Genomic DNA, 14,133 nt, shown 5'->3' with positions numbered 1-14,133 from the left:
ATTCTTGGCTACTTGTGTGCCTTTGGCAAAATTAATTGCTCATCCTGGATTGTTTTGCCTTCTGAGCTAGAGCTAATAATCTTATCCAGTCCTTAGAAGACCTTCACAACAAATTGAATTGAAATATGCTTTATTCTGATTAATTCTGTTGAATGTTCCTTCCTTGTGTGTCATTTATTTAATGACTTCAAGTCTGTTATCTTTTATAGTTTCCACTATTATGATGGCAATACCCAGTTGTAGGGGAAAGTGGAAAGATTTTCAATTGACTGTTTTATTGAATTCCTGACGGCTGAGTACTTAGATGTATTTTGCTCAGTGCTATAAACATAAAATTAATAACTTAATATTTATGTCACTCTCAAACTATATAACTCACAAAAAAATTAACATGTAGTCTCATAACCCAAATTATCTAAGTACATTTGTAACATCAATCTCTATAAGTTTATTTGTATTGTTTATCATGTCCTTAGTCTGCTGAAAAATATAAAAATCATAAGGAGAGATCTAGAAAATATAATAACATTAGGTAACACACTATACCATGAATTTCTTGAGGGTAAACATTATGTATACACCCAATCTTTTATTTGTATTCCCAAAGTTTGTTCAGTGCCTGGTGAATTGACTACTATTTATCTGCTATGTGCCAAAACTCTTGTTAAATATTATGTATGGTATATCATTTTATATCTCATAATGCAATGAGATAAGTAAAATTGTCCTCATTTTATAAATGATAAAACTAAGGCTCACAAAGTTTAAATAACTTCATAGTTACCAACAATTAAGAGGGGCAGAGGGGCAAAGGATAGAATCTGCTCCTCCAAGGTCTGTGATTTCTTACTCCATTTTATTTTCACCACTCTTAAAAGAAATTCTCAAAATAGGAGGGGATGATAGTAGTATGTAACTTGTGATATTAATGATTAAATGTGATTAAATAAGTCAGTATCTGAGTGCTGAGAAAAAGACTAAAAACAAAATAGAATATATATTGGGTATAATTATTACCTAATATTTATTAGGAAATTCAGTTTATGATGTGTATTCCACTAATATTTCTTTGTTACTAACATGTTTTCTCTTTTTCATCTTTAATTTTTTTTCATGTTTCTCTTATCTAATTTTTTGGCTAAAACAAAAGTCCACTTTTACTTATTGTTACATTAATAGGCATTTCTCAGTCCTAATTCATAATCTAAAACAAGAACTTAACCTAAATTAGTATTTGCAAACCTATAACCAGGCATATAAATCAGACTTATTTTATTATTAATATATACATATATGTATATTTTAATGAAGTACTTAGATTTTAATTACATAGCATTTTATTAACATGCAGTATGTAAAAATGTAAGAATTATCAAAAAGTTGATTTTACTGTGCTTTATGTATGTTATGCTATTTTGAATTAAATGAAAGTGAGACATAAATTTGACACAACTCTTCAATAATGTGTTATTACCTTTTGTGTGAGGATAAGCTGGGGATTTTTATTGGACATATTTTAATTTTAAAACACTTCATTTATTTTACTAGTACAAACTTAAACTGAAGTAGTTTACTGTATTTAGTTTACTTAAAACTACTACAAACTTAAGTTAGTAACTAGTTGTTAAACCATCTTTTGCCAAATTGGAATTATTATCTTGTAACCCTTTTGTGGTTTTAGTTTGTTATAATAGTGGTTTGGTTTTAGAAAAACTGGCATGGCAAGTCTTTTCACTTTTGTATTTCCTACACTTTTAACCTTTAGTTAACAATAACTGAGGATTATCCAAATTTTGTCTCATTTATATTTTCTGTCAGTTTCAAAGTTTCATCATTGCCCTTTATCACATTGTTTCTTCTTAGTGGTTCTTTATGTGTGTTACTACTATGTTCATTCAGCTTATTTGTTTCTGTATTTTGAAACATGCTATTCTCTCTTCCTAAACTTACTCCTGTGTTTCCATATGCCTTGACAGATCCAAGTCCTATTATATTTAATTCAGTTTTGTGACTAAATCTTAATTTAAATTAAATCTATTTTAAATCTATTTAAAACAGTAAATAGATTCATCACTCAGTAAAATTGCATATCCTTTGTTTTTTTCCTTTAGGCTAGGATATATAACCCTATTTTTAAAATTACTGTCTCAGAAGATCCTTAACTGCTTTTATGTGATTCAGAGCAGGAGTGTCATGTTTTTCAGCAACTTGGCTAGTATTTATTTGTAGGTGACATGTTAGACCAGTTCACTCACTTATGAAAACTTATTTTATAAGCTGTATTTTTCACTAATTTTATGTTCTCAAATACTCATTATTACTTGTTTGCAATAGTAATATTTCACCAGTTGAAGTTATTTGATTATTGTTTATGTTAGGCTAAAATAGATACTAAAATTCAGAAGAGCATTTTTACTCTACATTGCTTTATATATCGTGTAAAATTTCAACTTTAAAATGATTTGAAGAACAACGTGATATTTTTTGTTCAGGTGTCACAGGTAACCAGGTGAAGTGGTGTGTGCCTATAATCCCAACTACAGGGGAGACTGAGGCAGGAGGATCACAAATTGAAGGCCAGCCTAGGCAATTTAGAGAGTGCTTTCTCAAAATAAAATATAAAAAGTAAAATACAAAAAGGGGCTGTGGGGATTGGCTCAGTGATAGAGCACCTCTGGGTTTAATCTACAGTACTTAAAAAAAAAAAATCTACAATACTAAAAAAAGGGGGGGGGCAGAATTAAAAAATGCTATTTCCATTCTAAATTTGTATACATTTTTTGTCTACACTTTTATAAACTTTTAAAGTAGGACTTTTCCAGGCTTTACTTCCCATTTATTTCATTTTCTAGCAATTTTGTTTTATAGGGTTTTATTTCACTTTTGTATTATGTCTGTTTTCAACTTAAGGACAGAGTATTTTGAGGATTAGTTTTCTTATTAAAAAAAAAATCCATATTATTGTATAGGACAGACATTGGATAATAATTTGAAATTAACAATCCTGTAGTATTTGAACATTGGCCTTTTTTTTTTTTTCTGTGTCAAAAAACTTCACAATTTTTTGAGTACTGATCATTAATAATCTGGATTAGTCCATCAATTTTTACATTATTATTATACTTTGAACTAAAAATTAATATTAAGTTAAAAAAAGCAATGCATAATGTTACTAATGATTAACCCTCTCTTGTTAATATGATATATCAGTATATGACAATTTAAACTAACTTGATGAATGAATCTCAAAATGTTTGCATATATGCAATTTTCTGTATCTACAGGATTTTTAAAAATTTCTTTGAATTTATGATAAAAGTAAACCACTTTTTTTGGCAGGGGGGTGGTGGTGCTGGGGATTGAACCCGGGGCAATGTTCATGCAAGGATGCAAGGAAAGCACTTTACCAACTGAGCTATATCCTCAGCCTCCACTTGTAATTTCTTATAAAGGACACATATATAATGACATTTACTGCTGAGTAGGCATACGATTAATGTTGATGTTTTTCTAGTTATTGTTTTTTTTTCTTTTAATATTTATTTTTCCTGCTTCACATAATCCTTCTGAAATGTACATAATTCAGTGAACATTAGAAATATCTAATATACAAAGGTTGCATGTTAGGAAGGACACTCTTAGAACACTAGAGTGATACTTATTAGTTAAGTTTATTGCTATCCTTTTTCCTTTAGTAGTCTTATGTTATAATATTCTGCAGTATTTAAATTTTTGAACCTTAAATATGATTATGTAGCATTTTTTTTCTGTATTGAGGAACAAAGTAGATTTCCTCTTCCAAAGAGCCTCAGGACTTAGTGTTCTTAACATTTCTGGCTTGTTTGGTTTTTTGTTCTCCTCAGTAAAAGTAATTTTCTACGATATTGGTCTATTACAGCAGAAAATGTTTTTCCCTCAGACTGCTTTATCAGTGTCCTATATGATAAATTTATTCCTTTCATAATGTGATTTTTCACACTGTATTTTTTTCATTTAGGATTTATATCGTTTTTTAGCAAAAAAAAAATGGCAGGCAATGATGCTGTTCTGAAGAGACTGGAACAGAAAGGCGCAGAGGCAGATCAAATCATTGAATATCTTAAGCAGCAAGTTGCTCTTCTTAAGGAGAAAACAAGTAAGAAAATTTTAAGTTTTCTAAATAATTACATACAACGAATTCATATATTGATAGAAAAATGTTTACTATGTAAGTTATTACTTAATCATCTGGTGACTTAGATTCCTTAATGTTTTGGTAGAGTATAATAATATTCTAAACTTAAGATATTAGAATCTATTTGGTAAATATGCTACATGCAAAGAATTCTTAATTGCTAAGGGTAATGTGATAATAGAAATTTCAAAATCTTCTGCTATCACTAATTGAAATAAATTTTTTTCCCATATAAAACTGAAAATGGCTTACCAAATCCTGTATTTACTCTCAAATTTTTCTCCCTTTATTAATATTTTTGCCTAATTCTAAAATGTTCTGAGCTGGGCATGTGACACGGTGGTAGAGAGTGCTAATATTTCTTTCCACTAGTGAAATGAAGAGGTTGGAAATGACCATTGCATATGTATGTTAGAACAAATGTTATAAAAGTGATTTTTTTTCCTAAGGGTGGCACTTTCTGAGCACCTTGGCTAGCATTTCAGTTTTGATAATTTAAAAGAATAGAAGAACCACTCTACTTATTCTGCACCTTCATAGCCTGTGGTGGTTCTCTGTCCCATTGACTATTTTATAATAACTATTTTGCAAAATCTCTTTTAATATTGTACTATTTCTTAGGTAAAGTAGCTCTTCTCTCCATCCATGAATTTAGGCAACTATTACATTCAGGGAAAGGAAAACAATACATCTATATTTAATGTTTGCAAACTTTTTCCTTGTTATTTCTCCTTAAACAATATATCAGCTATGCACGTAGCATTTGGAATGTATTAGGTGTTATAAGTAATTTAGAGATGATTTAAAATATACACGAGGAGTGTAGGTTATATGCAAATATAACCTACATTTTATACATTATTTAAAGTACATTTTATTTAAAGCATATTAGCACCCAAAGATTTTGGTATCTGTGAGGTCCTAGAACAAATTCCCACACATACAAAAAAGAATGAATGCATCATGTTGTTTTAGGAAATAGTAAACTGGCATAATGGAACTGATCCTAACCAGTACTAACTATGCTCTTTTCAAATAGCATTCTAAAGAAAACTTTGAAAAAAAAACATTTTAACTGAACTTCCTTGATCTTAGTTTTGCAGGCAACATTGAGAGAAGAGAAGAAACTTCGAGTTGAAAATGCTAAACTAAAGAAAGAAATTGAAGAACTGAAACTAGAGCTGATTCAAGCAGAAATTCAAAATGGAGGTGATTAACTGTAGAAATGATAGATGGGTTTGATTTGTAATAAATCAAAAAAGTAGTTTGAATTAAGGTGCTAAATTCAGTTTAATGGTTAAATATGAAGTAGGAATCCACATTACTAAAGAAAGCAGTATCATCCAAAATACTTAAATGCCTCAGATAAATGGTGTGAATATTGACCAGAATCTAGGCCATATAGAATCCCTCAAGAGATCGCATTTTTCTGTGTTATATATAATGGTGCTGGGGATTGAACTCAGGGGCACTTGACCACTGAACCACTTCTCCATCCCTGTTTTGTATTTTATTTAGAGACAGGGTTTCACTGACCGAGTTGCTTAGGGCCTCACTAAGTTGTTGAGGCTGGCTTTGAACTCAGGATCCTTCTGCCTCAGCCTCCCCAGCCACTGGGATTACAGGCATGCACTACCACACCTGGCCTCAGCCAATACCAATCATTTCTATGTTAGAAGACACCACATTACTTCTTTACAATTCAGTACTAAAAAGCAACTTTTTAAAGAAAAAAGTTCTTAAGCAATGTTTTGAGATGTTAAAAATACTTTAAGCCAGGCCTGGTGGTTCATGCCTATAACCCCAGAGGCTCAAGAGGCTGAGGCAGGAGAATCACAAGTTCAAAGCCAGCCTCAGCAATGGCAAGGCGCTAAGCCACTCAGTGAGATCCTGTCTCTAAATAAAATACAAAATGGGGCTGGGAATGTGGCTCAGTAGCCCAGTGCCCCTGAGTTTAGTACCCTCCCCCATCCTCTTACCCCACCCCCACACCTGCCAAAAAAAAAAAAAACCCTTTCCAGCTGGGCATGATGGCATATGCCTATAACCCTAGCTACTAAAGAAGCTGAGACAGGAATCACAAGTTCAAGGACGGTCTCAGCAATTTAGAGGATTTTTCAAAATAAAAAAGGACAAGAATATAGATTGGTGGTAGAATGAATGCCCCTGGTGGGTTCAATGCCCAGTACTGCAAAAACAAATTTTAAAAATCACCTTTCCATTTGTTTATTGTAAAAGAAAAGCTAAATTTAAAACTTGCCATCTTGCTAGATGTTAAGAATGCAGTACTTAGAAACAGACTGCCTGGATACACATTCTTATTCCTGTATCACTGTGTGATGGGTCATTTCTTAACTTTTGGATAATGGGATTTAGCATATGTAAAGCAGTAACATGAAGAGATTCTATTTCGTAGGGAACTTCATGTGAAGCATTTTGAAAGATTTTTAGGACACAATATGTCTGTGACAAATACTATTATTGTTACCTGACATTTTCTTACTTTAATATTGAGTAATCAAATGGAAATTATACATTTATTGTTATCTCAGTAATGGTTAAAATAATTTTAATCTCTTGATAATGTTTCTACTTTCTCAAATAATAGATATTTTGATAGTCATACACTGAATTTTTCTTTTGTAAAAAGTTCCTATTTGTGATTCACAATTCCCTCCGTTTTTTTGTTTTTGATTTTTGTTGTTTTTATTTTTTAAATTTTCAGCTGTAGATGGATACAGTACCTTTATTTTATTTTATTATTATTATTTTGTGTGTTTGTGTGTGTGTGTTCACGCGCGCGCTGAGGATCAAACCCAGTGCCTTCCACATGTGAGGCAAGCACTCTACCACTGAGCTACAACCTCACCCCAATTCCCTGGTTTTTATCTTGTTGATTTAATATAAATTATGTTATCTCTTTTATTTTATCAGTGAAGCAAATACCATTTCCATCTGGTACCACACTACAAGCTAATTCCATGATTTCTGAAAATGTGATACAGTCTTCACCAATAACAACTATATCTTCTGATACTAAAGAACAGATAAAAGGAGGAGGGGAAGAAAAGAAGGTGAAAGAGAAAACTGAAAAAAAAGGTATTTTTGACCATTAATCTATTTGACTCTTGGCTAGTTATCAAATAATATTAACATTTTTTATAATAATTATAATAGTTTCAAAACAAAGCTCAAACTTTTATATGACTTTGAGTAAAATTAGTAGTGCGATAATATTGGAACATGGAAACTGAGTCCTAAAGATATAAAGTTAGAGATGAAGGGTAGGAACCCATACATAGCTTTGTGTGACTAAATTTTGGTGTGCGTTCAGGACTTACTTAAAAAAAAAAAAAAATCACAGGTAGAAAGTATAGAACAAATTAAGATTAGAAACGAATGTCCATTTGAAGCAAACCATCTGAACTAAGGTATTAGGGGTACTAAGTTTTCAGGAGCATATAAAAAGTGACATGGTAATTAGGTCACATCCAAGTATGCAACTACACTTAAAATCTTGCAGTCAACACTTTTTTAGAGAGAGAGAGAATTTTTTAATATTTATTTTTCAGTTTTTTCGGTGAACACAACATCTTTATTTTATTTTTATGTGTGGTGCTGAGGATTGAACCCAGCGCCCCGCGCATGCCAGGCAAGCGGATTAACGCTTGAGCCACATCCCCAGCCCCTACAGTCAACCCTTTTTTTCAATCACCGAATATATCTAGAACACAGCTCCATTCTTTAATTTTGATAGGTAGTATAATATTTCATCTGAACTAATATTAAAGCCTCTTTGCCTTGCTGCTGAAAGTATTTTTCTAAACATAAATCTGACTTCCTTTTAACTACTCTTCTTTTCTTCTTACTAGATTTTATTTCACCAGATTTTTTATTTGCATGCTTGTCATTATACATATACTCGTTTACAGTTTTTTTTTTTTTTTTAAACAAATAGCTAAGGGACTTGTGAACTAATCTAAGCCAATTTAGTATTCAGTACCTGTATTTTCCTTTTGGCATACATCAATAGCCTATGTTAGAAGTAAGTAGGAGCTCTACATCTTTTACAACTTCACCTCTAGATGAAATGTTGCAATGAAGCAAATCAGCCTAATTCTTTTACGTTATAACATGAATTAAGAAGTAGACACAGAATAATATATCCGGTTCTTATATGTTTTGTGAAGTCCATACTCTGTTCTTTAAGGATGATGCAGTGTTTTTCTAAAGATAGGATTAAACAGTCTTCTAATCACATGTGGCTACAAAGGGGAAGGAAAAAACAAGACCAAATGGAGCTCTAAGTTTAGAATACTTCAAATCAATGGAATTTTCAATGGTGATGGAAATGCTGTACCTACATTGTCCAACATGATAGGCAAAGTGGACATGTGACTTTCTAATATTTAAAATGTGGTTAGTGTGACTAAAGAACTGAATTTCTAGTTTTAAGTGTTTTGAATTTAAATGTGAACAACCATATGTGACTGGCAGCTATTACCTTGGACAGTGCTGGTTGTGAAAGTTAGTTCTGTAAGTTTAGCTAGTAGGATTGCCACATTCCAATATTTCTGCTCATACAAGGGCAATACTGCCTATACATTTTTTACCAGAATACTACATACATCTCTTGAGCATTTTGTCAATGAAACATTTTGAAATTTCTTATGATAGCTTAAAACCCTTGTGGTATATAGTTTAATGTTTGTAATAACTGCTGGAATATGGATTACTGATGAAGATATTTCCAATGCCTATGAAACAAAGTTTAAAATGGTTTATGGATAGATATACTATACTGCATTACTGCAGTATTTTAATGTTAAATGTATACATCTTATCACAATGCTAATTATTAGGTTTTTTGATGCATTTTTAAAATAATTCTGTATTTCTGTATTATTTTTACCATTACAAAAATTTTTGCTAATTTGTTATATGGAAATGGTGGGATTTTTTTTTTTTAAGTTTCCTAACAAAATTATAGTCCTATCTCCTATTTCATAAACTACCTTTGTAGAAATTGTCCGTGTCTTTTCACAGAAGCTACAATTCCTGTTTCATGCAGAATTATGTTCTTTATTCTTCTGTATTTCTTTATGTATGTGACATTTATCACATAATCATTACACAGTAGTACCCCATTACCCATAGGGAGTACATTTCAAGACCATCAGTGGATTTCTAAAACTGAAAATAGTACAGAACTTTATTCTGTTTTTTTTTTTTTCCCTACACTTATGATAAACTTTAATTTATAAATTAGGCACAGTAAGAGAACTATAACTTATAAGAAAATGGGAAATTATAGCAATATTTTTAGATAAAATTGCCAACATCAATACCATTGCACTTTAGACCTATTAATAGATAATATGGGAGTTATTTGAAAACAAGCACTACAATACCTCAGTAGACAGATAACAAAGACAGGTACTAAGTGAGTAATAGGTAAAATATATAGCATGGATATACTGAGCAAATGAATGATTCACCCTCTATGCAAGGTGGGGTGAGGTGGTGAGTGCCTTGACAGCATAGGCCATTTACCTTACTATTTCAAATGCTTTGGTACTATATTTATTGTTTTAATAAATGCTTGTTGAAATATTAAACAAAGGCATAGTTGAGGATGAATGATTCCAAGCAACAGTAGCTTGTCTCTACCCTGCAAGTTAGAAGGTAAATAACTTTTTATTTGTATTTTACATTCTTCGTAACAAAAGCTAATTATAGACTTAAAAACTGCCTATAGACTTAAAACCTTCGCCGATTGCATTTTGACTCTGGTTAAAGTAATCATAATTTAAATTTTCAACATATCAATAAAAATAGGATTATTAAAGCATAATCAGAATTAAATATAATATCAGATAGTTGTTCTGCATAAACTTAAAGTCCTCATAAATTTAGAGGAAAATCATAAGAAATAAAGAAATTCACAGTATATTTATTCTTCTATATAATTGACAAGATAAACATTTTATCAGTGAAATTGTATTTTACTATAGTTTATTTTACATTTGTCTACTAATATTGATTTTTCTAAATAAAGTATTTTTCACCTTTCAAAAGCTCCCGTAAAAATTTTTGAGGGATTTTCTATAACCCTGTTTTAGGGAAAGGCAAACTTTTTCTATAGAAGTCCACATAGTAAATATGTTAGGCTTTAGAGGCCACAAAGTCTATCACAACTACTCAACTCTGCCTTAGTGCAAATACTCTGTAGCCAAAATATAAATGAGTAAATATGGGTTGTATTCCAGTAAAACTTTATTTATAAATATAGACAGCATGCAGATTAGTGCAATGAGCTCTAGTTGGCTAAACTCTCCTCTGTGTCTTTAACTTGAAATATAGGCAGTTCTTCAGAGAAATAGCTAAAATAGTGGTCATGATTTTATGACTTTATAATTCTTCACTTTGTAAGAAATAAAAGATAAATATTCTTTTCTTTTTCCTTTTTAAGCTCATCAGTATTGACACTGTAGATTTTTCATAGTGTATTTTTGGTTTATGTCTTGTTATTTACCCATTCTTTTTAGGAGAGAAGAAGGAGAAAAAACAACAATCATTAGCAGGAAGTGTTGACTCTAAGCCAATAGATGTTTCCCGTCTGGATCTTCGAATTGGTTGCATCATTACTGCCAAAAAACACCCTGATGCAGATTCTTTGTATGTAGAAGAAGTAGATGTTGGAGAAACAGCCCCAAGAACAGTTGTCAGTGGCCTGGTGAATCATGTTCCTCTTGAACAGGTAATCTGTACAACTAAATTACCATTTCTTATATGTGTCATTTTTATTCCCTCTTTCTCAGTGTCCTTCCATTATAATTTTATATCTGATGGTCATATAACATGATACCAATATTGATTAATCCAAATGATTCAAATGTGATAAATTCCGCAGAATGTATAAAACCACAAAAAAATTGACAAGCATCTATTAATTAAGATAGAATTTATGAGCTGGATTACATGCCTGTAATCCAGGAAACTTGGGAGACTGAGGCAGGAAGATTGCAAGTTCAATCCAGTCTCAGTGACTTAGTGAGCCCTTGTCTGAGCAAATCAAAAGGGCTGGAGATGTGGCTTCATCCATTAAAGGAATCCATTAAATTTTCAAATGAGTCTCCATGATCCCCTCTCCTTTTTTTTTAAATCTTCGAGTATTTACTGCGTTATAAGGAAATTATAGTTGTCCTTTCGCTTTTAGATTTGTGCTTTCTAGTTTTATAAGTGACTTACGAGATCAAAAAATGATTCCATTATGGAATAATGATGAAAATATTGATGAGGATTTCTGTTGTTTTTAAAGTTCTTAATATGTAATCTTTTTACACATGCTATTTTATTTGCTATCATGTACAATTCTCTATTTAGGGAATGCAGTCAACTTGTGCACATAAGCATGTGCTCACTCATTTGACTCCAAGGCTGAAGTGTCCTTAATATCTATATGGGTCACCTTTCCTGTTCACCATTCAAGATGGGGCATAGTCAGTCTTGAGGCTTCTGTCTGCAGGACATGGGCAGAAATTAGTGCCTGGAGCAGGGACCCCAATCACAAGGAATTCAGAATGAAAAATTGCAGGTGGGTTCTTGGCCCTCTCTCATAGAAAACAATGTGGAACAGTTTGAAGAGAGAAAGAGGAGGGGGGAATCTTTCAGATAGGATAACCTTAAGCATGGGGAATTCTCTCTCTTCAGAGAGCAAAATTTATCTAACTATTCTTAAAACTATCATTAAACAAAGAGGAAAGTCTGTCAAGTGAGCTCAGCTTGCCCAGTTCCTAGAAGTGATTAAGGAAGTTTGTCCTTGGTTCCCTGAAAAAGAATCTCTTGATTTGCATATTTGGGAAAGACTTTGCGAAGAAATGCCTGCTGGTTGTATTTCAGACTGTACCTGAGAGCTCAAGTGAAAATGTAGAAAGAATGTGGACTTTGATAGAGACATGCTTGTATTCAGATCAAGATAGTGAAGTGTGGACTGCTGAGGAATTGATTGCTAACCTCAGAAAAACCATTAGGAGTTTCAGAGGCAGTCAGCAGGCCTGCCTGCCTTGCAGGACTTCCTTATATGCTGAGAATGCAGACTGGGAAAGGGCAGGAGATCTTGGCCTGGAGGCAGAGCCTGAGCCCACTCAGAAGAAGAGACACCAGAGAATGAAGAATGGGAATGGAAGACAGAGGAGGACTCTGAGTCTGAGGGGGATGTACCTCCAGAGCTTTGTAATTTGAATATGAATCTTCCTGCTCCAGTAATTCACCCAGTCCCTCAGGGGACATTAAAGGTCAAGGTCCCTAAACAGCTAGATCCACAGTATCCAGGGCAGCAGAGAGCTCTTGTGCCTGTCCCTTTTAAAATAGTGAAAGAGTTAAAGTCCGCTTACTCCACTTATGGACCGAACTCACCATTTGTACAAAGCTTGATAGAATCCCTGTGTAATGAGGCCCTGCCACCTAGTGATTGTCTCTTGCTGGATAAAACCTGCCTTTCTGGGTTTGAATATTTGTTATGGAAATCTAATTGGACAGATTTTTGCTCCAAGCAGGCAGAGATTAATAGAAAGCATGGAATTAACATTACTTTAGATATGCTAACTGTAATAGGACATTCACTGATTTGGGGCAAGAATTAAATTGTGATTTGCATACTTATGCACAGATAAGTGTGTGTGCAAGAAAGGCATGGAGAGAGTTACCTACTAAGGGAGAGAAAACCTTGAATTTTAGCCAAATTCTGCAGAGACCAGATGAAAGTTTCTCTGACTTTGTGGTGCGTTTATATCAAGCAGCAAACCAAATGATTAGTGAACCCAGTGCCTCTGAGATTTTTTACTTAAACATCTGGCTTTTGAAAAATGCTAATAAAGTTTGCTAAAAGGTAATCAAACAATATCAGAGGATATCAGACTACATCCGTCTCTGTTCTCATATTGGACCGGCATACATGCAAGGTGTAGCAATGGCGTCTGCCATAAAACAAGTTTTTCAACCTCCTTTAAAGGAGGTCAGTTCTAAGAGGCGATGTTTTAATTGTGGCAGAAAGGGACCCTTGGCTAGAGATTGTAAACTGCCCCAAGGACAAATAAATGTGCCAGGAGTTTGTCCACAGTGCCTTAGAGGATGCCATTGGGTGCAGGAATGTCGCTCCCAAAGAGGCATAAATGAGCCACTTCTTCCTATGCAGCAGGGAAACTGGAAGCAGTACTGAGCCCCAGCCCCACCAAATGATGAGATTATCATGTTTCTCTCCGGAGCAGTCATTAGCAATGGCTCAACAATCACTCTCTCTAGCCCAGCCTCCTTATGAGTAGGCCTAGTCTCGCAGGACATTTTCCACTTGGCAACAAGGAGTCTGGGCCTCTACCCGACCTCAGAATTCATACTGACTCCAGATTGGGTCCACAAATCATCCTTAGGGGAATTTATGGACCTCTACAACCAGATGCCATAGGTTTAATATTGGGTTAGAGAAATTTAACTCCAGAAGGAATTCACGTCCTACTATCAGATATTCTTGACGTAAATTTTAATGGAGAGGTTAAAGCTGTTGCTCAAACAAATTCCATTATCCAGAGGATACCATAGCACAACTTGTGTTTTGCCTGATTATTCTGCAGAGGAGGCTTTATCAAACAGATCCCAGGAATGTCAGATTTCCACAGATAGAGCATACAGGGCTCAATTAATTATGCAAGAGCACCCTCTATTGGATCTTAAAATTAATTGCAAAATTTTCAAGGGAATTATTGATACTGGATCAGATGTTTCTGTGATTTCTACCAAAATTTGACCGTGCAAGTGGGCCTTACACAAAGCATCTGCTAATTTAGAAGGCATTGTCAAATTTCTTAGCCTGCTCAAAGTGCTCTGTAACATCGGAGGGAAGATAAAGATGGCAATATGGGACTCTTAGCCTTATGTCCTTGATACTTTGCCAGTAAACTTAT

The 14,133-nt window shown here is 33.3% G+C and overlaps 1 protein-coding gene across 7 annotated transcripts in view; it reads left to right on the top strand.

The window, feature by feature from the left end:
• Aimp1 (aminoacyl tRNA synthetase complex interacting multifunctional protein 1) overlaps nucleotides 1-14,133 on the top strand; it is a 33,295-nt gene that overhangs the window by 6,353 nt on the left and 12,809 nt on the right. For all 7 annotated transcript variants that reach the window (XM_046459001.2, XM_046458998.2, XM_046458995.2 and 4 more), the window contains 4 exons: nucleotides 3,998-4,135; nucleotides 5,270-5,383; nucleotides 7,109-7,273; nucleotides 10,723-10,934. In XM_046459001.2, the coding sequence (XP_046314957.1) occupies nucleotides 4,027-4,135; nucleotides 5,270-5,383; nucleotides 7,109-7,273; nucleotides 10,723-10,934 (600 nt within the window). In that variant the 5' untranslated portion in view covers nucleotides 3,998-4,026. The remainder of the gene's footprint in view (nucleotides 1-3,997; nucleotides 4,136-5,269; nucleotides 5,384-7,108; nucleotides 7,274-10,722; nucleotides 10,935-14,133) is intronic.

This window comes from Marmota monax, unplaced genomic scaffold (assembly GCF_021218885.2).
Source record: "Marmota monax isolate L192 unplaced genomic scaffold, Marmota_monax_Labrador192_F-V1.1 WCK01_AAM20220418_F8-fsc00002, whole genome shotgun sequence".
NCBI lineage: Eukaryota > Metazoa > Chordata > Mammalia > Rodentia > Sciuridae > Marmota > Marmota monax.
This window is presented reverse-complemented; position numbering and strand designations above follow the sequence as displayed.